Source organism: Poecile atricapillus, chromosome 27 (assembly GCF_030490865.1).
Source record: "Poecile atricapillus isolate bPoeAtr1 chromosome 27, bPoeAtr1.hap1, whole genome shotgun sequence".
Taxonomy (NCBI): Eukaryota; Metazoa; Chordata; class Aves; order Passeriformes; family Paridae; genus Poecile; species Poecile atricapillus.
Window position 1 is genome coordinate 4,652,553 of NC_081275.1, and position 24,488 is coordinate 4,677,040.

The following is a 24,488-nucleotide window of genomic DNA, read 5'->3' on the forward strand; positions in this document are numbered from 1 at the left end:
GCAGAGCTGTGAAGGAGCTTCAATAATGAGCATTGTTTTTAATTTAACTTCAGAAAAGGTCGTGCCAAGTTCTGAAATTTGGATTTTTCTTAAAGTTACTAGTTTGGTTTGAAATTTGATTGTCAGCTTAGAGACTTCTTAATTCCCTTCTGCATTTGGGCAGCTCCCAGCACTGGTGTTTGCTTGCAGCTCTCAGTCTTTAGGAGCAGGAGTGCTGGATTCACCAGCACCCAACGCTGGTGCTCAGGACAGGGAGACCCACAAGCAGTAGGTTAAAGTTACTGAGCATGCTTGCACACCCTAGTACCAACATGGCTCTGTTCTTCCTGCTGCTGGGAATGCTGATATGCAGAAGGGGTGATGGCATCAGATGAATTGTCATTAGATGATGTGCAGAACTGACTGAGAGAGGCTCAGCAGAAGGTGGGGTGTGATCACGGCAACGACAGAAGTGCTGCCGGGTGAGTGGGGCAGAACAAGCACAGCTTTCTAACAGTCACTGCACTGGGGCTTGTTCAGTTTGACCCAGGCTGTGTTGATGTTAAAGCAAAACTGACTGTGCTGACTGGAGTTGTCTATAAAAAATAAATTCATTTTTGTTGAAGACCTTTTGTTCTGCAAGTGTGTTTTCTAGGCCAGGCTCCTCAAGCCTGAACCAGCACTGAGGGGAAGCACTCTATGGAATTGTGTTCAGGATAAAGCAAAGGGGATGCTAAAATCCCTCTCTGGGGAAAGCCATGATCATTAACATCAGACATGCCAAGGGAGCCAGAGTAGGGCATGTTTCTTCTTCAAACATCTCAGCTCCAAGCTCTGCATTGCTAGGGAAGGCTGATGCAGCAATTCTGTCATCTGCACTGGGAATCTTAGGGGTGAGTCCAGAGTATTCCTGCTCTATAAATAACTCCCTGCTGTCGGTGCCAGCTGTGCACTCCTGACTGTCCTGAATGGAGCAGCAGTGGAAATATGCTGCTCAACCAGGAATTGCCACAGTGTACCAGGGCCAGGCTGGGAAGAGAACCTTGGGGAGCAGCACAGCTGGGTCAGCTCCCAGGAAAGGAGGGCACCACAGCCCTGAGAAACAAAGCATGAATGAAGTTGAATCTGCACCAAGGCAGCAACAGGTGAGCCTTCAGAAATGCTGCTGCTGGGAAAGGGGCCAGCAAGAACACACCAATGGCACTGCCATCATGAATGGCAATATCACTCAGAGGAAGCAACTTCTTGGCCAATCAATATTTATTATTCAAGTCCAAAGACAAAGCAGTTGGAGGCTCACACACACAGCAGTGGCCTGAGGGGGAGGCCTGGCCCTGGAGTCAGAGCAGTGCTGAAATCGACGCTGGGTCAGGCACCCTTGGAGTGCAGGAGCACAGGAGCTCAGCACAGGTCACCTCACAGCAAACAGGCACCAGAGCATGCTGCAGCACAGAGCCCAGGCACACCCATTCCTCTCACAGGCCCTCCTTCCCCCTCAGTTCACAGGATTAGTGTTCTCCTTCCCCAGTGGGCAACACCATCACAAAAAAGGCTGGAGCAGCGGGGATGAACCCTGTGGGGGATGAGGAGCGTTCAGGAAGAGCACTGCAGTTCCTGATGGCAGCTGTGCCCAACAGGCAGTGACCCCAGCACATCCCCAGCTCACCCTGCTTGTGCCAAACCAGCTTCAGAGCTTCACCCTGGCAAGAGCTGTGGAAGTAACAGTCCATGATCACCTCACAGAACATCGGGGAGCAGCATTTTCCAGCTATCTTGAGCCTTAAAACTGCATTAGGAGCATGGTTTGCTGCTGCTGAGGCCAATGCTCCTGCACTGCACCTGGGCGGTGTTTCCTTCACTCACAGCCTGCAGGTGCTGCAGTCACATCACCACAGACCCTTTCTATTTCACACATCTCACTCCTGCTGCAGCCCAGCACTGCCCTGTGCTGAGCTCAGCTCCAGCCCTGCTTCCCCCAGCCCAGCCTGAGCAGGGCTGGAGCATGGCCTCAGCAGTGCAAACAGGGATTTGCAAAGGTGTTTTTCAAGGCTTGTGTAAATGAATCCATGCGTGCCCTGGGGCAGCCTGGCCCATGGCAGGACAGGCTCAGATCTAACCATGGCCAGTACAGGGGCTGCTCATACACCGTGCTCTGCTCCCAGGTGGTCAGACATAAAAATGAATCAATTTAACAACATGGACATAATCACTTCACCCTTCTTTGGTACAGACACTGGCCACAAGCACTGACTGGGACACTGACACCACAAGCACAGGGCACACAGAGTCCAGGAGCTGCTCAGAGATTCTGTTCTGCTATATAACAAAACAAAAAAAAAGGAAAAAGAAAAAAAAGGCAACACTTCCCAAGAACAGCTCCCAGCCACGTGCCTGGAATTCTTGCTGCTTTTTAAACACACACCGTATTCAGAATTAATTTTATCCTTTGAGAGTCCAGCTGGAAATCACCAGCTACCGCTTCCGCTCGCCCTTCTGTGTTCGTTTCTTCTCCTTCTCCTTCCGCTCCTGCTTGGCCAGCTTGTCCTTCTCCCTCTGCAGTTTATCCTGCTCTTTCTTCTTCTGGAATTCATCCCGCAGCAGCTCCCGCTCCAGCTTCCTGGCATTCAGGACATCCTCCACGTTGGTGTTTCGGAACAGCGCTGGGGTGGGCTAAGGGCCAACAACACTCGGGCTGAGGTCGTGTGGGATGGTGCCTGTGGCACATGGGAAGTTTGTTCTACCTCCCCCTTCACCTTCTGACTCCCTATTTCCTCACCAGGTAGGTAAGGAATTGGGGAATGAAGAATACAGAAAGGAAAAAGAATCTCTGCTTGCTCTTCCAGAAAGAGCAGTCAGGTTGAAAAAACACTCACTCCTAGAGAAGGAAGGGTCTGGAGCACGAGTCTGATGAGGAGTGGCAGAGGGAGCTGGGGGAGCTCAGCCTGGAGAAAAGGAGGCTCTGGAGGGACCTTTTCACTCTGCACAACTCCCTGACAGGAGGGTGCAGCCAGGTGGAGCTTGGGCTCTGCTCCCAGGGAACAGCACCAGGACAAGAGGAAACAGCCTCAAGTTTTGCCAGGGGAGGTTTAGGCTGGATATTGGAAAAACGACTTCCTGGAAAGGGTGGCCAGGCACTGGCACAGGCTACCCAGGGCAGTGGTGGAGTCCCATCCCTGAGGGATTTAAAAGCCATGCAGATGTGGCACTTGGGAGCACAGGTCAGTGGTGGCCTTGGCAGTGATGGGGGAATGGTTGGACTCAATCTGAGAGGGCTTTTCCAACCTTAGTGATTTTAAGTTTTTTTCCTAGAAGAATGAGATTGCCTACTGGTTCTTAAGACTGATGTGTAGAAATACATGTCAAACCTCTACAAACCTGAAAGGAGGCAAACACACAGGGTAAAGCCTCAGGTGGGCTCAGTGCAGCTGTGTGTGACATGTCTGAACACATACATACATGTACATGCCTCTGTGTTTGTGCAGACAAATAGGTGCATACATGTCCCTAATGTAGGGACAAGAATAATTCACATTTCATATTATGTGATCAAACCTGCTTCCATCTTAAATTTGCCAGCTGGGAGCTCAAGGGTCCCAATTCTGAGACAGATACAGGCCCCTTGGTCCTGCCCACCCTGCGTGTTCAGCTGCACCACAGCCTGCCAAGCTTCATTCTTTCCATTTCCCTATCTGGACACCAGTTAACACTACCCTGATGTTGTGGGAGCATTGTCCTCATCAATAAGCATGTTCTATGAAGCTGCAAAAAGGTGGAAGAGAGAAAGAGGGGAGGAGAAGAAAATGAGTGACAGGGTTGGTGTGAGTGCTGTGCACAGAGTCCATGGACCTGTCACTGTGAGCATGGTCAGGGTACACAGAGATTAAAAACAATCCCCAAGCTTAAAAGGTGGCCCTAAAGAAACAGGGAGACCAGCACAGTGAGAGAAGGATGGGAAACTCACCATGGAGGCTTGCCTGCCTGACAAACAGCCTGAGTCACCAGGAATTCAAAGGATACATTTTTCTGATCCAATATTTACTGCTGTCGTTGATCCATCCTGTTCATCCCCACCAGTGAGAGAATTAAGGAAACACAGACATCAGTAATGAACTTGTGCTTCTGTACAGCCACACTTCACTCAAAACACCTCAAATAACAGCCTTATAAAGCCAGGAAGAAGCAGCTGGACTCTCACAGACAAGGTATGCACAGCTCCCACCCTCAGCTCCTGCTGCTCCACAGCCAGATGTGGTTGCCTACGATTCACTCTGCTGAGCAGGGAAGAGCTCATTTTTTCAGCACCACAAAGAGTTAACTTCTAACCCTCCCACTCCACACTTTCTCTGTAAAGGAGTATTTCAGCAAATTTCTCCTGGGAAAGCAAGAGAGAAACTCAGCACCAGCTGCTGAGGGACGAGGGCATTCACTGCTCTCCTGCCACACACCCAGGCTGGGCAAAGCGTCACAGCCGGTGGGGACAAACACCCTGCCAGGAGAATCTGCTTGCAGTACTCCACAACAAGGAGCTCCCATGCTTTATCCATGGCAGTTATTTTATTGTGAAGGAAGACTGCAAAGCTTCCCCAGCTCTCCCCAGCAGGCCCTGCAAAGCTGGGAGGGTGTTGTTCTTTGAGGAGGTGTAGAACACGCGTTGCCCCTCAGCCCCGAGCAGTGCAGGAAAAGGATATTCCTCCTCGTCAGTCACATTGGCATACTGGGCCAGGAGTGCAGCCTTCCTCTGCTTCTCCTCCTGGGACACCTCCTTGGGCTTCACCACTATCCTGGCCTGCTTCTCCATCATGCTGGTGATGGCCTGGACCTCATCTGCCAGGAGAGGAATGACAGTGTCAGCCCCCCACAGACACAGCCACCGAGCCCCTGGTGTCACTCACTGCCTCCTCCCTCTGCAGCTCCAGCCACCCCATGTCCTGCAGGGACATTGTCCTGGGAGAAATGCACCCACCCAAAGGGAGATGTCCCAGCTAAAACACCCCCTGAGCTTTTCCCAAGGGCAGTAGTGGTGCTGTGAAAGCCAGCTGCTTTGGGGAATTCCAGCTGGGATCCGGGATAGATGGCGCTGCTGAGGAGCCACCGTGGGGCTGGCTAGGGCCAGTATGGGGCTGACACCCTGACGTGACACCAGTTCTCCCTCCGACAGGGAATTTCCTGTGCTGCACCCAGCCACCACCAGACACTGTTACTCCTGGAGTAAGGGAAGTTTCATAATGGAACTGGAATCAGTCAGGCTCTGGCTAATGAAAATCCATTTGACTCCAAATTGAAAATTGACATATTCTTTTCTGCTTCAAAGCAGCTTAGTAAGTTTATTTAAGTATGTACTTAACCCCCATCAAAGAGAAATTCCAAAGGAAAACCTGAAGTGAGGGATCAGTTCCATGCTCTCCCTTTCTTTCCAAGAGAAACCAACAGCTGATTTACCTTTTAGCACTGAAATTCCACTACCCATTTCCTAAAATGTCATCTGGGTTTTGACACCAATTTTATTTTAGTCTGTTAATCACTTATCCTCAGGACTCTGTTATTCTGAGTGGATACACACTTCAGAGGGAATTTATCATTTTATGGAACCCCAGTGAAATAATTTCACCCTGGAATTCCATGAACCCAGACACACTGTGCTGCCTTTTTATAACAAGAAAAATCCCTGTGGGTGAGCACTGGCAGGAGCAGGAGAAGCCCAGCAGCAGCTCCAGCAATCCCAGTCACTTGTCTCCAGGAGAAATTTATTTCATTTAATGCATGGAACAGCATTAACTTCTCCCTGTCCCCAGACAAAGGCAAGGTCAGGCCAAGAAGAGACTTCCAGGATTTTTGGGGAAAGCCACTGAGCTGCTGTGTCCATGTAGGGGGTGAGGGAGAGGGGGATGCTGGGGCAGTGACAAGGGACTTGCTGCCAGAGCCATTCCTGGGTGACACTGGGCACTGACAATGTGCTGTTTGCAACCAGAGGCACCAAGAAAATGCAAAGCAAACAAAAAGCAGGATTTAGCCCAAAGGGACATTCCATTGTCACGGTCTCCTGTCAGGTCTGTGCCACTGCAGTGTCACTGATCCTTGCTTGAACCACAAATCCTCCCAGCACAGGGAGCTCCACTGCATCCAGAGCCCTGCACAGGACAAACCTCTCCAGTGAACAAGGACAAGGTGAGGTCTTGGCTCCCAGCTGAGGACAAGGGATGGATTCAGGGAGGGGACACAGGGACAGTGGGGCTGTTTGGGGCTGGAGGAGGAGCAGTGACAGTTTATCAGCAGCCTCACAGAGCTTTCTTCAAGTAGCATTTATGGGAAGAAAGGAGATTTGTAAGGGAAAATGTTGTACAAGGAAATATAGAGGCATGAGTGGGGTGAGCTGAGCTCTCCACAGGGGCAGCTGCAGTTGTACAAACCAGCTCCTTTCCTGACTGGCACAGACAGAAGCAGCACAGGTTTCTATACAATAACAGCTGCAGTGCCAGCACTGAACAGAGACAGCCCTGGGTGTGTTGGGAAAGATTTCTGAAGAAACCACAGAATGGTTTGGGTTGGACCTTAATGAACATCTCATCAGAAAAAAAATCATATAGAAAAAAAAAAAATATATATATATATACAAAAAAAAACCCAAACCAAACAACCACCACAAAAAAAACCACCAATGTCAGACCAAAAAACTACAACAGAAGGCAAAAATCCCCACAAACAAGAAAACAAACAGAAAAAAGCTTTTCCCCTGCAGGATGATGAACCCAAGGAGCAGCAAATGCTGGGGCAGCCCCAAGTGAAGCTGCTCATCTCCATGCCAGGTGAAAGATTAACTCAGCAGTGGAATGAGAGGCAGGCCACACCTGCAGCCACGGGGCAGTGTTGGTTCAAGTCCTACCAGGACAAACACAAAGTTCCTGTTGAGGAGAGGCCCTGCAGGTCACCCCACACTGAGCACCCCAAGGCACAGCACCCTACCTTCTTTCTCCTCTTTGGCATCAACGACCTGGGAGTCAGACCACCTCTCCACAACTTCCCTGCACACATCATTCAAGAGATCTTCTTCCTAGTAAGGGAAAAGAGACTCCTCAGACTTGGAACAGAGTTGACTGCTTCAAACCAGCACCAGTCAGACAGGAAAAGCAGCAGCTACAAAGGATCTGCAGCCCCAGCAGTCAGCTCAGGGACACAGCTTTTCACCCCAAATCTACTTGTTAAACACACACAGGGCTCTGGTTTCTGTGGGATGACACAACCACACTGTGTCTGGTCACTGCACACATGAACAGCTCTGACACAAGTGGGTTTCTCCACGGTGCCTGTGCAGGAGCCACGGCCCTGCCCACAGCAAGGAGGCCATCGGGGATCTTTGCTCCCAAAGCCTCCTCCCAGCATCCTCCCTCTTCCTGAGCAAGGCCACAGGGAAGTGACTCAGTGCCACTCCACATCAAGCTCACTAAAGGGAATCAATGACATGGGATAAAGGGTCAGGGCCAGTGTAGAGCTGGAACCACTGTGGTGGTGCTGAGATCCATCACCTCCCACCATCAGGGACACTCTGGTCCCCTCTGACCTGCCTGGAACATTAAACACGACTTGGAAGTGGCAGAGGGACACAGCCCCCTGCTCCAGCAGGGGCTCCTCCAGGGGCTGCAGGTGAATCTCTGCCCCAAAGTGCATCTCCAGGGGCTGCAGGTGAATCTCTGCCCCAAAGTGCATCTCCAGGGGCTGCAGGGGCACAGCTGCCTCACCACGGTCTTCCCCACAGAATCTCGGGAATCTCAGCCACGGTGCCTGGAGCAGCTCCTGCTCCTCCTTCTCCACTGACCCCACAGAGCTGTTCCTCTCACAGGTTCTCACTCCTCTCTCCAGCTGTGCTTCTGCAGGTGTTCTTCTCCCCTCCTTAAATCTGTTACTTAAAGGTGCTGAATGTCTTGGAGGTGATTGGCATTTGCTCCATGGAATGTGGGAGAGCCAAACACCACTGATGGGAGATCACAGACCTCGGAGGCCACCACCAAATATTCCCAAACCAATGAGAAATTATGTTGGTTTGGAATTCAGTAAATACAGAGAAAAATTAACCATGGAAAATACAAGTGAGGCAGATTCTGTCTGGCTTAAAAGAGAAAAACTGGACAGAAATAGATCTAGATTTTAAGTTTCTTGATTAGAAACTGTGGCATCTGAATAAACTCACTAGTGCAAGACATGATCAGGACTGAGGAACCATGGACATGAGAGGAGATGTCACCTTATTTTAATAAGATTTGTAAAATACAAACAAGTGAACACAAAAAAAAATCCCCTGTAATTTGTGTATGGAACTAGGAGAAGAGACTTGGCAAGAAAAGCCTGAAATCCACCAAATAAAACACTGTTTCAAAAGGCAATACAGAAATAAGCACATAGTCTAAAAATAAAGAAACAAAAAAGAAATTTAAAATGAACAGACTACAAAGAGTAATTAGAAAGTCTGAGGGTTCAAGAGACAAAAATATTTTACAGGAATGGCAGAAAAATCAAACTGAGCCAGAAACTGCAAATGAGGCTCAACTCAGCTGTGGCAGAGAAGGAAAAGGCTGTGGTGTGAGTGGGGCAGCCCTGGGCTCACGGGACATGGGAACCCCAGAGCTGCTCAGTCCTGGCAGCAGCACCACAGAGGGGAACTCAGCACTGAGCAGGAAAGGGGAAACAGCAGAAAACCAGACTGTCAGGAAAGGGGAATATCAGTGGCAGGGCCAGCCAGCCCTGCTCACACAGAACACACTCCCCAGGCCTGGAGAGGGCCAGGCACAGTGATGGGGATGGGATGAAGTCTGGTAATTACAGGGTGGTTAATTAACCTCGACTACTGCAGAGCAGCACTTTGCAAAGACGTCTGGCTCCCTCCCCCAGGATGCACCGTTTGCTTCAACAGCTCTTTTCGTCTCAAAGCTGCTCTGCCACAGCTGAAGGAGCTCGCTGCTGTGCCCCAGGGTGGGCAGGGGACAGGGACGGCAGGGGAGGGTGCTCTGACTTTTAGGAAACCCATCTGGAGTGCTACAGTCAGGGTACAGAAGGAATGGTGTCATGCCTGTGATCGCTGATTGTACCCACCCAGCCCCTCTGAGTTTTGTGCTCCCACACATTTTGCGAGGAAATCAGCGGCAACCACTGAGCAGACAGCTACCAACACCAGCAGCACTCATGATTTAACATTTTAAACTATGAAACATCCATTTATGAAAAACCCCGAGACACAGACACTGTAAAAATAATACAAAGAAGATTAGCGAAGAGAAATCCCTCCCTGCACTCTCCTGGCTCCCATCAATGTGGCAGGAGCAGAGGCATGTCCTGCCCATCCTCCAGGCTCACCCGCGCCTGTTCCCGTCCGTCCCAGCCCCAGCCGGACGATTCCTGACAGACAAACGCGTGTGTGAGGCACGAGAGCACCGCCCAACACACTCCTGCCAGAGGATTTACTATTGAAAGTCCCTTCTGGAAGCCCCCTGGCGCTGCCCTGCTCGCGGTGAGCCCTGAGCGCTGCACACAAACCGAGGGATCCCCAGGAACAGCCCCTTCCCCAGCACGGGCCAGAGCCTCCAGCAGCCCCCAGCCCGGCCCAAAACCCCTCCCCAGACAACAACAGCCCCAAACAAACAGCGAAAACCCCGCAAGGGTCGGGGTGGGGGTGAAAAAGCCCCTGGGGGTGTGTGTCCTTCCAGAAAGGGGGGAGCCCGCTCCGGGAAGGGGCTGATCCGCCTCGGGAAGGGGGTGATGCACCCCGGGGCTCCGGGGAGCCGCCCCGCCTGTCCCCCCGCACCCACGGAGCCCCCGCTGCCTTGCTCGCTGCAGGCAGCCCCGGCGGGAGCACGGCGCGTTCATGGGCGCGGAGAGAACGGCGAGACCCCGCTCGCCCGGGGCCGCGGAGGGACCCCCGCCCTCACCAGGCAGGCGGCCAGGACGGCCCGCAGCGCCTCCAGCCGCTCCTCGTCACTCTCCTCCTCCCGCAGCAGACCCTCGATGTAGGCGCCGTACACGGCGCGGTCCAGCCCCAGCGCGTCCAGCCGCGCTGCGAGCCAGGCCGGGAACGGCGGCGGCTCCGGGAGCAGGACGGGGGCCGGGATCGGGATCGGGATCGGGGCCGCGCCCGCCCCGCCGGGCGCCGCCATCTTGGGCCTTCAGAGGGGGGGGGACGGCGGCCGCGGCGGGACAAAGTTGTGGCGCCGGCGGGAGCGGGGTCGGGGTCGGTGTGGCCGTGCCCGGACCGGAGCGGCGGGACCGGGCGGCTCGCCCGGGGTGCTCGGTGTGCCCCGTGTGTCCCCTGCGCCACCTGCGCCCTTGGCACAGCTTCTCCTTTCCCCGCAGAGCGGTTTGGCGGGGAGCGGCGCGTCCCTGCTCGGCCGCCGTGCGGGGAGGGGCGGGCGGCGGAATTTAAACACGGCCAAGCGGCGGCGGGCTCCCGGCGGCTCCGAGCTCCGGGCAGGACCATGGCGGGCACGGCCTCCCCTCGGCCCCTCCGCGGACAGTCCTTCTACCTGGACCTGCCGAGCGGCCGCAGCGCCCGGGACCTGGCGGAGGCCATCGGGCGGCTCGGTGGGGTGAGCGCGGCCTGAGGGCCGGGAGGGGCCCGGGCCTGGGGGTCCCTGCTAGTGGGGACGATCTATGGGATGTCTTGGGGGGCCCTTCCCCTTTTCTGTCTTTGCTCATTTTTTTTTAATGTTTCCAGATTTTCCGGTTCTCTCCCCGGGCCCCCCGGCAGCCGGAGCCCTGGGGGGCTGCTGGAGGCCGCTCCCGTCCCCCCCTCCGGCCCCTCGGGGCTCCCTGGCTCCGGCTCAGCCCTTCCCTCCCCACACCGCAGCTGCTTCCCGGCTGCCGGGCCCGGCCAGCGCTGCTGACCAGCCTGGGACCAGCTCCCTGGCCATGGAGGCGCTTCCAGGCAGGGGTGATGCTCACTCGGTCTTGGGAGCGCTTCCCAGGGGCTGCGACCTGGCTGCCACTGCCGGGCACCTCCCAGAGCTGATGGATCAGCTCATGGCTGCCCCATCACCCAGTGGTTTGCCTGGCATGGGGCACATTCTCCATCTCTCCCCCTCATCACTGACAACAGCCCGTGGCAGTTTAATTATTTTGGAAAGTTGTGGGACTTCTAAATGGAATTCATCATAGGGTAAAGTAGGGAAATGCCAGCCAAGGTTATTGTCATAGAGCTGTGTGCTTTTTTCATGGTTTTCACAGAAAAGCCATCTGGACCCTTTTCCCTGGGATGCTGTTATTTGGGTGGATCCCTGTGGCATCCTTCATGGCCTCCAGGCTTCCTTGCTGCTGATATTCCTCATCAATTCCTTATATCCTGTCCCAAAACCCTCCAAAAAGTAGCATCACCTCAGTCCCTCAAGCTGGATCTGAGCATGGGGTTGTACCTGTTGTTCAGTCACATCTTTCAGTCTCATTATTCTTGTGCACAGTTTGATTTTCACAGTTGTTGCTATTTGTTTTCAAGCTCTTTAACCACTCCAAGATGATAATCTCATGTAACCTCAAAACTTAAGTCCTACAACGTACACACGTGTAAAATGTTTTAATTCTTGCTGGTGCTGCATCCCTTCAGCCCTGATCAGGTGTTGGCTGCACAGACAGGGTGGGGAAGGTGACTTGCACTGTTTTCTCTTTCATGAATTACATCTTCACCCTGAACTTGCTGGTTTCTCCCTGCCCTCCCCTGGATGTGCCACCCACACTTGGGACATCTCTTTCCTAGCTGGGCATCCTCAAGTCTGAGAACCCAGCAGACAGTTACTTCTCTACACAGCTGCTGTGTTACTTGGAAATAATTTTAGACTTTGAGCTTTCATCTGGCTCCTATCAAACACCATCCTGGCCCTCCCTGTGTGACATGAGGTCCCCTGGCAGTGGAGCTCTCATTCCTCTTGTTTCTGTAGAGATGCTGAACTACAGCACAGCTGCTGTCTGTAAAGCAGCAATATCCAAGCCCAGGTTCTGTGTGTAGTTCAGGGCACAGGTAAGGACATCCTGTGGCCTTGGGCTTGCATGTGGCACCGTGAACTTGGCATGGGGCTGGTGATACTCTGCAGTGTTATTTGGAAGGGGGAGTTGTGATTTCCTCTCTTCTGTGCTTGCAGCACAGCCTGCAGTGACCCTTGTAGCACTTCACACCCACTTCATGGTTTGGGAATCTCCACCTACAGGGATCCTGCAATGGAGCAGAACCAGCCTGTTCAGCAGCTGCGATTTTGGGCTGCCCAGATCTTCCTAAGGGCTTCACACCTGTGCCCTGTGATCCTTTCCTCCTGCACAGATTCTGAGAAGCCAAGTCATTACTGACTTACAATTCCATTTGTATTGTATTCCAAACAACTTTTGGGTTTCCACCTCTTCTTGGCCTGGTAGCTCCTGTGCAAAGGTGTGTGTATGTGTCTCATCTCTCTGGTTCCCTCCTGCCCTGTTCTCTGTGGAGCTGCTTGCCCAGTTATTCACTTTCTCATTTATTTTTGTAAAACTTGTTATGTTCTCCCGGGGACAGAGCTCCTCCAGGCTGATCCATGGAGTCCAAGGCCTTTTCCTCAGCTGCTGGGTTTTTTTTGAAAGCACTGTGTGAGGAGTAGGTGGTGGTGGCAGAGTTGTGGATGTCTGGGTCTGGAATTCTGGTGACTACTTGCAGTGAATCTCTAGGGCATCACAGGATCTCCTCCTCTTGGGGACAGCAGTAAGGAATGAAAGAAGGAATGTGGTTGCTTCCAGCAGCCCCTCAGTGTGTGGGGGTTGAGCCAGGGGCAGTAGCTTTGTTTAGCAGGGCTCTGTCAGCTCAGGCTCAGACACTTGCAGAGCTGCTCTGTTCTGTCTCACTGCAGGTGACCGAAAGCTTCCTCAGCAAAGAAGTCACCTGCGTGGTGTCCAGCAACAGAGAGGCCAAGCGGGGCCAGGCCAGGGCTCGGGAGGAGAAGCTGAGCAGCCCAACTGCAGAAGGCACAAAATGCAGCAGCTCAGTGCCTGCTGCCCCCAAAGGGAACCCAGCCAGACCTCGCCAGAAGCCGCCCTACACTGTAAGAGCTACAAAGGTTTTGGCCCAAGGGGTCTGTAGGGTAGAATCTGGGGCCAATTTTGGAAGGTGGAGTTGTGCCTGCTGTGAGCAAATATTCTGTGTGTTTTATTCCTGCTTCCCTGGCTGTTCTTATTCATACTCTTGTTCCTTGTGTCTGCCATCACTGTCTACTCAAACGTGCATGTCACAGCTTTGGGCTGTAATCAAGGAAATCTGGAATGGCAGAGGAGGTGGAGGCCTTGGCTGGCCTCCTGAGGGAACAGGCAGGGGTGTGGTGAGAAAAGCCAGAGAAATGCAGGCCAGAGAAAACCATTGCAGTCTCTGGGTACTCACAGACACAGGGCAAGGCCCTTGTACCCTGAGAGGAGATCCATGAGAACCTCCTGCAGGAAGGGGCTTCTCCTGGTCCCATTTGCCTGTTGGAGCTGGGCTTTCTGCTCACAAATGCTTGTGGCCAGACTCCAACATTCCACCTTGAACGTGGTGCCTGCTGGAAGCTGTGACTGGGGAAAGGCAGCTGCCCCAGTCCAGGCCTGGGGAATCTCTGCCAGCTTGAGCTTCACCACCTGCAGTGGGAAACCTGAGCTGCAGAGATTTCTCCCAGTTTTTGTCCCCTTTCCTGGCTCCCAGGACTGTCCTTTGTCTTACAAAGTGCTGAACCAATCTGCTGAGACCATTGGCTTGAAAATAAGGCTTAGTTCCCAGGATGTTCTTAACCCTGGCCGGCTTGCTGGGATGCCTGGAGAGCAGGAGGCTCAGGGGGACCTGATCTGTCTACAACTCCCTGACAGGAGGTTGTAGCCAGATGAGGCTTGGTCACTTCTCCTGGGTAACAAGAGGAAACAATCTCAAGTTGTGCTGGGCAGGTTTAGATTGGATGTTAGGGAAAACTCCTTCATGAAAAAGGTTGTCCAGCCCTGGCACAGCTGCCCAGGGCAGTGGTGGGGTCCCCATCCCTGGAGGGATTTAAAAACTGTGGATGTGGCACCTGAGGACGTGGGTCAGTGGTGACCTTGCCCATGCTGGGGAAGGGTTGGACTTCCTGACCTTAGAGAGCTTTTCGAGCCTGAACAATTCCATGACACAGCAGGCACTTTCCAAGCTAAATTGCTGCTTCCTCTTGGCTCACTCTGGAGCCTTCATTTCACTGCTGGTCGATAATTCCAAGCCTTGGCTGGTGCAGTTGAGTGGTCCTCTCTGCAGTTTGCCTTCCCTGGAAAGGCTCTCTCCACTGGCAGAGATGAGCCCAGCAGAGTGTGGGGATCCCCAGGTATCGTTGTTCTCCAGCTCTTTGCCATGACCTGTTTGTGTTTCCTCTCTCCACAGGCGCTGCTGAGCCGGGGGAAGGAGCTGCTGCACAAGGCCATGAAGAACCAGGTGAGCAGCTCTGGATGGGCTCTGCTGGGGCTGGGTGTGCTCAGAGTTCTGCTGAGCAGAGCAGAAGCAGTGCCAGCCTTCCTGCAGAGCCCCTGCCCTGCTGACAGCGCAGATCCTGGGGCTGGGAAAGGCACAAAGCAGTTGCTTGTGACCTGCAGAATGTTGTGTAGTGCTCCTGGTCACTGCTATTTATGGAGCCGTGTCATCCGGTGTTGTACCTCTAAGGCCTGTCCCAGCCATCTGGGTGCTCAACACAAGACAATTATTGACACAAGGCCTGTTGTTAGATGAATTTTTAGCTTAAGAACTAAAGTAATGTAGCTGGGGCAAAAGGCTCCCCTGCAGTCCTTTCCCTGAGGTCACAAGTGGCCAGATAAATCTCAGTGCCCACTTAGAAGCTCATGCTGTAGCAGGGATGAAACATTTGCCCTGTTAATTTGGGATAGATAAAGCATGAGTTCGATCCTTTACTGCTGTGCCCTGATTTTAATAAGAGCCATGCAGTGCTGTGTCAGTTGGGCAGCAGGAAGAGCCCTCAGCTCAGTTTAGAGCTGCACGTGGCTGTGCTTTGAGCTGTGCTTTGCCAAACCTCTCTGTACAGGACACCTGCAGTGGCAGCAGCATCCTCGCCAACGCTCGCCTGTGGGGAGTCCAGATCCTGCATGTGGATGGTATCCTTCACTGTGGGGGGCAAGGAGGCTGCTGGTAATGAGGGGTTTTGGAGACAGGTGGAGCAGAAGTGATGTAAGGAGAGTAGAACAGAAGGAAGAAATTGCAAGCAAATATTCTGGAGTGATGCCATCCTGGCCAAGGCCAGGTCTGCCCTCAAACACCAGATTGTGCACCAGAACGTGCCACTGTCACATTTGCCACAGCAAACACAGGGTACATTGTCATGTACTGAAGGTGGAACATTAGGAAATGTCAATATCTTGGTCAGTACATCAAATTGTTCCAAAAAGACCATTTTTACTAATTAACCTGGTAGTACAATCACGATAAGGGCAGGATTTGGTCGGGTTTAATTAGGAAGTGCTGGTGTTTGAGGACCTGTTCTGGGAGGCACTTTCCATCCCCATGATGGATGGGGAGGGGGTGATGGGAAAGACAGATGGTGGAACTCTGATACTAATAATAGGTCTAGAGTAAAAGGTTCCTGAGTGTCTGATGACAGTGACATACAGCTGTGCCTGAGCCTGTCTGGATCCTGTCCCTGGGCTCTGCTCGGCCTCTGGGGCTGTCAGACCTCGGGCTCTGCTCTGTGTTCTGCAGAGCTCCTGCCAGTGTCTCCTTCCTGCACAGCCCCAGCAGCCTCCAGCTCTGCTAGAGAGCAAACAGGGGAGGCTGTCCCTCAAAATGTTCTCTTGGCTTCATCTTGAACCAATCCCTGGGGGAGATGCTCTGCCAGGGGCTGCAGGCTCCAGCTTTTCCCAGTGCCACTGGGGGTGCACCACAGTCTGAGGGGAACAGCTCCTTTCCCTGGCTGAGCTTTGTCTCTTTGACATCCCACCTGCACAGAAATGTTGTCCTATGCCCAGCAGCTGCTGCGAGCCATCTCGGGAGCAAGGAAGCAGTGCCAGAAGATAGAGGTAACAACTGCAGCCAATTTCAGGAGTTCAGGGTTCCTGGGCAGCTTTGAACAGTTCTTGTAGCAACTTCAGTGCCAGTGTGCCAGTCAGGGGGTGCTGGATCCAATCTGGTGCTTGTGTTAGTTGATGGAGATGAAAAAAGAACTTTTCCTTTTATAAAGCTGGGGGTAAATCCAGATGAGGATGAGGCAGCTGTTGGTAAATATCAGCATCCATAGCACAGCTAATACTGACTTTGACCCTAAGGGACTAAGGGTCACTGTTTAACCCTAGGTGGCAACTCAGCCCCACACAGCCACCCTCTGGCATCCCCCTGGGATGGGGAGTGGAGTGGGAGAGAAAAAGTGAGAAAGTGAAAATTCTCTTATGAATTGAGATAAAGATGATTTAGTAGGGAAAGCAAAAACCAAACACACAAGCAAAGCAAAGTGAGATGATGATGTGGCTGGTGTACTGGCCCACCAAAGGATTGGTTAATGCATTGGAGAGGTCAGGAGGAAGGTGGGATGTAAGGACAGGGTGTGGCAGCCTTTCTGTTGTATTTCAGCAACCCTGGGTAACTTGGGAGACAAAATGAGGGGAGGTGCTCTAGGTGGTACAGAAGCTCCAAAGTGGTGGGTGAGGCTGCTGCTCCTCTGGGATCAGTAACTGCAGCTCTGCTTGTGCTGCTCCCATGCTGAATATGTCCCTTTTTTCTCTAGATGAAGTGCCCTGCCTCCAGATCCAAAATTCACAAAGGTAGGCCTGGAAGTTGTGCTGCTGTTTATGCTCAGATGTGGAACTGCTTGGAGAAGCCTCATTTAGAATTTGAAATGCATCAAAACCTTTGACAATCCCAAAATATGCCAACTCTTTAGGCAGTTCCCCTTGAATGGGTTCTGTTACTCCTTGTTGGAGTCTGGCTGCAGCCTCCCAGGACAGCTGAGGACCTTTGATTTCACACTGTGTTTAAAAATCCTAAAAACCCTTTGCTGCCAGCTCCCAGAATCCCCAGGCACCTGAAACAGTGCTGCTGCACATTGAATCCAGCAGCTTCAAGGAGGTTTTGAGGAATAATGCATCCTGCAGAGGAGAGTGTGTTCCTCCCAGCCCACTCACTTCTGTTGGGCTGAGATGTGCTGCTGAGACACCGATCTGGGGATGGCGCTTCCCAGGGAGGAGGGAGGGGGAACAGCCAGGTTCTCATCTACAATTAGACAAGAGCCAATTGTGGTGCTGAAATTGGCACTGGTGATGTCAGTTGATCTGTGACTTGTTTGACTCCGTGCGTCGGAGAGCGAACGCTTGGGAATGGTTTGGAGCAGACTCCAACCTGGATTGTGTGTGAGACACTTGGGAGTTATTTCCCAGCTTGGGGTGGGGGAAGGTGCTGAAGAAAGGCTCAAAAAGCTGTTGGATGTTCAGATTGTGCCTGCAAGCTCTGAGATCTCTGCTGGGCACACTGAGCCTGGCCTGGGGTCTGGCAGTGCCATCGGAGCCATTTGTCACCGCTGGGATCACTCAGGACCTGTGCACCCATCTGAGCTGGATCTGGGGCCTGCACATGGCCTCTCTCTCACAAGTGCTGAGCATTTGGCAGTGTTGGCATGGAAGAACTTGATCCTGTACTGAAATAGCAGCTTCAGTGACGTAGCAGCACATTTGAGGCAAGCAGAGGGTGAGGCTGGTGAGGACAGGTGGGCTCAGCCTTTCTGGGGAAGGAGGGTGAAATATCTTTGGAAAAAATAGCATTGGGTGCCAGGATCACAAGAAAACAAAACTCCTCGCCCTTCAGAGGCAGGAGAGGCTTGGTTTCAGGGTCAGGCAGATGCCCTGTGGGAACACCTTGGTGTTTATTTGTTTCTTAGCCAGATCAGGACTCAGGTTTCCAAGGTGAGCGTAATGTGAGTGGAACGTACCTGCAGGACAGGAGGGATCTTGGAACCTGCCCTCCCAGCCTGGCTCTGAAAACCTTTTCCCTCAATGCTCTGCTGAGGCTCTTCTGCTCTCATCTATTTTATGCCTCCATAGGAAGCAAAGCTGCTGTTTGCCCTCCTCAGGAGCTGAGCAGAGGCCAGATACTGCTCTCAAGTAGTGTCCTGGTGCCAGGCTTGCCTGGGCAGCACCTTGGTTTGTCTCCAGCAACCCTTGCTGCTTTGACATCACCATCCTGGCCTGAGCCAGGTTCTGCACTTGAGGCAGGGTGAATGGAGGGAAAGGTGCTGGAAGTTGTTGCAGAGCTCTGAGCCAGTGCAGCAGCTGCTGCAGTTCGAGTTCCCTTCTCATACTCACTTTGTGAGGGGGGTTTGTGTGACAATTCTTGGGGTTGGGGCTGGAAGGGTCAGGGTTAGAGCAGTGGCTGCAAGACTGAGGAGCCATTAAAGATGTGAAGGGATGACTGAATATTCTTTTGAAATGGAAATGTCCCATGGTTGGGCTGCCTGGGGTTTGCTCACCCCACTGCACAATTTGGGCCAGGGCTGTTAAAGATCACCTAAAGAGCTGTTTTGGCTGTGCTTGGCCACCACTTGGCATTCACCAGTGCCAGAAGTTCTGATGCACTCAGCTCTGGAGCCCAGTTCTGTTGAGGAATGAGTAACTAAGTAGGGAATTTGGCCAGGAAAACTAACCAAGTTTCTCTCTGGCAGGAAAATTGAAGCCCCCTTTTCTGAAAGTTGAAGACCAGAGCAGGTAAATGAGACCTTTCTAAATATCTTACCCTAAAACCTAGGGTCTCTCCTTCACTGTTCACACAGGGACTGTTCTGCCCATGAGGCAGAGCCTGGCTCCTGTGCAGACCCTGTTCCACACTGGGAAGTTGATTCTCTCCTAGAGGCTTAAAGAAACAATCCAGGTGTCTTGTGTGTCAGGGAGAAAAAAGGTGTTAAATGAGACTTGACAGCAGTTTCCTTCCTTGCTCAGATTCCATGTGTGATTCTCAGCAGGTCACTTAATCCACCCAGGCCCTCGGCAGTGAGGAGTGAGATTGAAGCACGGGAGGTCAGGGCCTGTAACTTGATGACAGCCTTGGGCACAGAGGACCTGATCCCTGTGGTGTTTCTGAGGAGTCTGTAACTCTACCAGCATCCACAGGGCCAATTAATTATTCCAAAGGCAGCATTTAAGGCATCTCAATTAAGAGTCAGATATTGGGGTCTGCATGCAATGAAGTGTGAGGGGAGAAATGTGGTCTGGGAATCAAAACCCTCCTGTGCTGTGGGAATACTGCACTGCTTTGCCATGGGGCAAAAGGTGGAATTTGGGCTGAGCAGGCAAACTTGCCTTCTGTCCAAAACACACCCCATTGGGGCTGTTACTGGGAACTGGGTTTAACACTTTCAGTGAGAAATGGGAGCTCTGGCACAGCCACAGGAGAGCACTGGGCAGCATCTCATCATAAATGAGGTGGCACCTTGAGCCCCTCCAGACTCAAGAGGGACAGCTCTGAAGCTTTGTTAGCACTGCCATGAGTCTGATATCCTGATCTGCTGCTTTCAGGCAATTCCAGCCCTTCCATCACCAGTTCCAAAGCTTTCCTGACCTCAACTTCCTGGCACCCAAAAGCTCCAGCCCATTTGAGCCTCTGAAAAGCCTCTCCAATTCCTGCCAAGCCAGGTAGGCTGTAGTTCCTTCTGTGCAAGTGTTTAACCCCACTCCTGCTCGCTGCTGGTTCCTGGGATCTGGGAACCACCTGCCCTTGGATGTGGGCACAAGGAGCCCTGTCCTGGGTGCTGCTGGTGCTGTTGGGCAGGGTGACCCCAGTGCTGTCCCTTGCAGGGGTGCTGAAGGCTGTGCCCTGCACAGCGCTGGGGGGAAGAGCCCCCGCTCCACACACGTCACCGTGCCCAGGAAAAGGAGGGGATTTTGTGAGTGCTGCCAAGAGACCTTTGAAGAGCTGCAGAAGGTAAAGGTTCCCCTGGGACCTGGTTCCTTGCAAGAGTTATGGGGGGCACTCAGAGGCTTTGTTAATCATGTCATGCCTGTTAGCACTATGAACTCTTTCAGGAGGAATTGCTGTATCCAGCAGGATTTGCCTCTGAGTGGGAGCATGGTATATCTGTGTGCCCAGCCCAGCAGGTCAGAGCACAGTGGGTTTGAAGGTTGGAGCACAACATGCTCCTCTCTTGGGGTGCAAGAACCTCAAGGATCATCTTATTACATGATCCACAAGATGAAGAGGCTGTTCCATGGTAGCCATGGGGCACAGGCAGATTGAAAAGGTGGGAGGAGGTTTTTATCTCCTGTGAGGTGCCAAACATGAGGGCTTTCAGAGCCCAGCTGTTAGTGGCAGACAGTGGTGGTGGTGGATTCTATTTCCTGCTGCTGGGGAGGCTGTGGGCTGCTCTTAGATCCAGACACTCCGTGTTCCCAAACCTGCCAGACACTGGCTCTCTGTCCCTTTGCCCTCTGGTCTGTTGGGCTGTGGGAAGTGCCTGTTATTGCAAATTCCCCTCCTGGCAAAGCTTTAAGTGTTGTTAAAGGGCCTCTGCCACCTTCCAGCATCTCCAGAGCCCCCAGCACCAGCGGTTTGCCCAGGACAACTCCCGGTACATCCCCGTGGATCGTGTCATCTCCCAGCTCACCAACAGCTTTGTGGAGAGGTCAGCCAAGTAAGTCTGGGAATCTGGGGGCTCCTGCAGCCCAAAGGCAGCAGGGTGCTGCATGGCACATTCATGGAATGGGGTCCCTGTGCCTGGGAACTGGAGGCTGAAGCAGGAATAACTTGTAACCTGCTGGGCAAAGCTTAGACAAATCATGGGACATGTTCCTGCACTTCATGCGTTTTCTCCTCCTGGGAACTCCCCATGGACTCCTAGTGCCTCCTAAACCAGAAAGGGCAGCTGAGCCCACCTCTTCTGTCCCTGTGTCTGACTCAAGCCATGCTGCTCTGTAGCCCCCTGTGCCTGGGCACTGGGCTGAGATCCTGAGATCCCTTGTGCTGCCCATCTCTGCCAGCAGCAGAATCATTCTGAGCCTCAGCAGGCCAAAACTGCTTCCCTGCTCCTGAGCAAGGGCTGCAAACACCCTGCACTGCAGGAGAGGTCTCCCTGGGGGTGTGTTGCTGGGGCTGGGTGAGCATTAACTGATGGATGGTTCCTCTCAGGGTGCCCTGGGCCTGCCTGGCTGATGAACGTGTAGTGCCTCAAGCACACAGCACTGGAGGAATCAAGCTGCTGCCAGCAGAGCTGGGAAAGGAAGGGGAGCAGCCTGAGCAGGGTGCTGTGGAACTGGTAATGGATACAGAGCTGGATCATGGCCTGAAGACCAAGGGATGTTCCCCCTGCCTGCCCAGGGACAGGGTCAGAGATCCCAGAGGAGGAGGGGGCTTGTCAAAGCACAGCTCCCTGCAGCTGCCCAGGGGAGCAGGGCCCAGCAGAGGGGTCTGTGCTGCCCATGGCGCCGTGGGGGAGGCTGGGCTGGGGGCTTCAGGTTTAGGTTTGGCTCCTGAGCTGGGCTGGGGGCCTCGTGCAGTACCTGCTCCTGTCAGAGAGGCAATGGCTTCATCCTTTGAACCTCATGCACTGCCTGGGTCTGTCAGCCCCCCTCCCCAAGCACAGCCTGCCTCCAGGAAGCGCCAGCTGTGCTCCAGACAGAGCTCCCAGGTGCAAAAGAGGCCCAGGCTGGAGCTGGGTTTTGGCCTCTCCCCTCTGGGTGAGCAGATGGAGCTGGTGGGAGGTGGGATGGGGACACAGGGTGCAGGGCAGGTGTCTGAGCCAGGCCTGCCCAGTGTGGTGGGGGCTGGCAGCCTGCCCCTGGGCACAGAGCTCTCCAACAGACCTCACAGCTCCCTTGCTTTGGATCTGTGCCTGTGTGACAGCCCTGGGGACCCTGTATCCCAGCCAGGATCCCCAGGAGCTGTGGCTGCAGGTTGTGATCCTGGGGAGGCAGCAGCAGCCAGCACTGTCAGCAAGCATGGCTGGAGCAGGGAGAGATCCCAAGGGAAGCAGCGTGGAGGGGACAGTGACAACACACCCAGGAATGGGAACAGGCCTGGTCTGGAGAGCACAGCGAGCAGGACCAGCTGCCCTGCTGGCTGCCTGCCGTCTCCCACACTGCCTGTGGCTGAAGCCAGATGTTGCTGCTCACTCCATGTCAGGGCAGCAGAAGAAGCAGCCCCTGGAGCTCCCGACGTCCCCAGGCAGGGCACAGAGCGGGCGCGGAGCCCCGGCCTCCTCCCGCCTGCTCCCCAGAGCCCAGGGGCTGCTCACAGCTTCAGCAGGAGCTCCTTGGAGTCACACTGGGATGTGCAGCTGCTCCCCAGCCTCAGGGGTGCCAGGGGCCACAGGATTCCGGCTGGGGACGGGGCCTTGCTCCAGCAGACACACGGCAGTGTGAGGGACAGCAGCTACACAGCTCCGCTCTGCTCCGTGCTGAAGGAGTCAGATCTGGCCTGGGCGGGCCGAGAGGACAAGAACTGCAGGAACTGCTGCACAGGGACCAGAGGAGCCTCTTTCCCCATAGTTGGGACATTGTTTGGCAGCTAAAACCACCTGCAGGCTGCTCTCTGGACCCTCAGTGGGAGCTGAGTAGGGGCTGGGAAGGGATTTACCAAGGCACCCTCTGTGTCAGGATCCAAGAGTGAGGACAGCACCAGCAGCCTGGGCAGCTCCTGTTGGGAATTGATGGTGATGCAGTGGCTGTGCTGTCCTTGGCTGTGATCTTCTCTCCTCTCTGCTGGCCACGTTTAGAGCCAGCATATTCCTCTAAGAAGTCCTCACAGGCTGCTTCCAAGTGCCTCTGGAAGTCTCCCTCCAACAGCAGTGTGCTCTTCAGCCTTCCAGAGGGAGAGCAGAGCCTGTTCCTCCTCACATAGTCCCCAGAGCTGCAAAGACTTGGGAAAGGAGGGTCATGGGGATGAGATTTGTACTCCTCATGTGGTCTGGGGGTTGTCTTTGACTATTTTCAAGTGGTTTTAACTTGTTTGGGGTTTTTTTTACAAACTTAAACTTTGAAATAAAATGGAAGGATGAGATCCTGCTCTGCCTTACTGTGGGTGAAATGTGTCTGGGGGCAGGAGCAGAGCAGTAGGGGTTGGGTGGAGGAAGCTTTGCTGGAAGGGGTCTGTGGGCACCACAATGAAAGGGGCACAGTGGTTTGTGCAGCCCCAGAACATCACCCCAGCTGTGGTTTGCCAGAGGAGTGTAGGCAGCAGGCACTGAGAAGCTGTTCTACCCAGTGCAGGGGTGGCACCCAGCAAGGAGGGGGGTGGAGAAACTGGAGAGCATTTAGTAGGAGCCTACTAGGAGACCTCTCCTAGGCATGGGGCCAAGAGATGGAGGTCAGGGATGGGCTGGGCTGGTTAAGAGGATGTTCTGGAGTGTCTAAGAGTAGCCTGTGGCTTCTTGAAGGGTGGTTCCAAGCAGAACAGAGCCAACCCTGCTGTGGTGCCAGGTGTTAAGCTGCTTCCAGCTGCAGGCTCGGAAAGGGAAAGGGTCAGGGCCCGGGAGGGTGGGACAGCCCTGGGCCAGGCACCCAGAGGAGTGGGGTCTGTCTGTCCTTGGAGATGTTCAGTCCTTGAGCGCAGGACAACACTCTCTCCTTCAGGCTCAGAGGCAAGGCTTGAAGTGGGATCATGCAGTGGGAGCAGGGACTTGGGACAAACGAGGCTTCAGAGGTTCCTCCTGAGCTAAATCCTCCAGTGCAGCAGCCAAACTCCAGTTCTTTACCTGCTGCAGCCCCTGCAATGAAGGACTGAGCAAAACTGCAGCAGGAGCTGAGCCCCACTGGGCTCAGGGTTCTGCCATGGACATGTCCCTGCAGCCACAGGCTATCCCAGCCTGTGATCCCTGGGAGAGAGGGGCTTGGAGCACCAACCAGCCACTGTCCTGGTGTGCTTGGCCCCCTGGAAGGAGTGACCAGCTCTGTGTCTGTGCCTGAGAACAAAGAGGGGGACACAGGAGCTCCTCCAGGCCCTTGGCCTCTGTGACCAGAGCTCCAGAGTGACCCCTGTGGAGACTGGGATACCTCATGGTCATGAGCTGCCATCAGCAGTTGTCTTTCACCAAGCCTGGCTCTTCCAGGGAGAGGAAAGGGACCCCCAGGTGCCACCTGCCCCCTCCTCATGCTGACCAGTGACTTACACCATGGTGTCCCTGCTCTGGGGGACTGAAACAGCTGCTTCATGCCCCCTTGGGGACCCTGCAGGCCTTGGATCAGGTGTTCAGAATATTGCAATGGTTTGGGTTGGAAGGGGCCTTAAAGATCATCTAGTTCCAACCCCCTGCCCAGGGCAGGGACACCTTCCTCTAGATCAGCTGCTCCCTGGTGCCAGGTGCAGACCCACCCTGGCTGGGCACCTCTTTGTCCCTGTGGTGCTGAGGACCACCAGAAGGGCACTGGGAGGGACTGTCCCCCTCAGCAGCCTCAGAGCTCCTGAGGAGCCAAGCAGGTGCTGAATCATCTCTGCTGCACCTGATGCTGCAGTTCCTCCCCTCATTGCATGGAGGAAGAGGAAGGTCCAAAGGCAGCAGTTCCCAGCTTGGATGCCCTGCCTGCCCCGTGTGGATCTGCCTCAAAAGGACCATTTGCCAGCC

The 24,488-nt window shown here is 53.8% G+C and overlaps 2 protein-coding genes across 2 annotated transcripts; one reads left to right on the forward strand and one right to left on the reverse strand.

Moving 5' to 3' along the window:
- Positions 1-1,216: 1,216 nt before the first annotated feature.
- CCDC43 (coiled-coil domain containing 43) lies at positions 1,217-10,353 on the reverse strand. Its single transcript, XM_058857978.1, has 5 exons — positions 9,894-10,353; positions 6,940-7,027; positions 4,668-4,803; positions 3,997-4,052; positions 1,217-2,639 (listed from the first exon to the last, which is right to left on the reverse strand). Exons 1-5 carry the CDS (start codon positions 10,116-10,118, stop codon positions 2,452-2,454), a joined length of 693 nt encoding a protein of 230 aa, XP_058713961.1. The 5' UTR covers positions 10,119-10,353; the 3' UTR covers positions 1,217-2,451.
- Positions 10,125-22,921, forward strand: DBF4B (DBF4 zinc finger B). The gene is made up of 11 exons (XM_058857977.1): positions 10,125-10,547; positions 12,819-13,010; positions 14,336-14,386; positions 14,988-15,057; positions 15,905-15,975; positions 16,677-16,713; positions 18,603-18,645; positions 19,453-19,569; positions 19,732-19,858; positions 20,455-20,564; positions 21,059-22,921. The coding sequence occupies exons 1-11, from the start codon at positions 10,437-10,439 to the stop codon at positions 22,437-22,439; spliced, it is 2,310 nt and encodes a 769-aa protein (XP_058713960.1). The 5' UTR covers positions 10,125-10,436; the 3' UTR covers positions 22,440-22,921.
- The last annotated feature ends 1,567 nt before the right edge of the window (positions 22,922-24,488 follow it).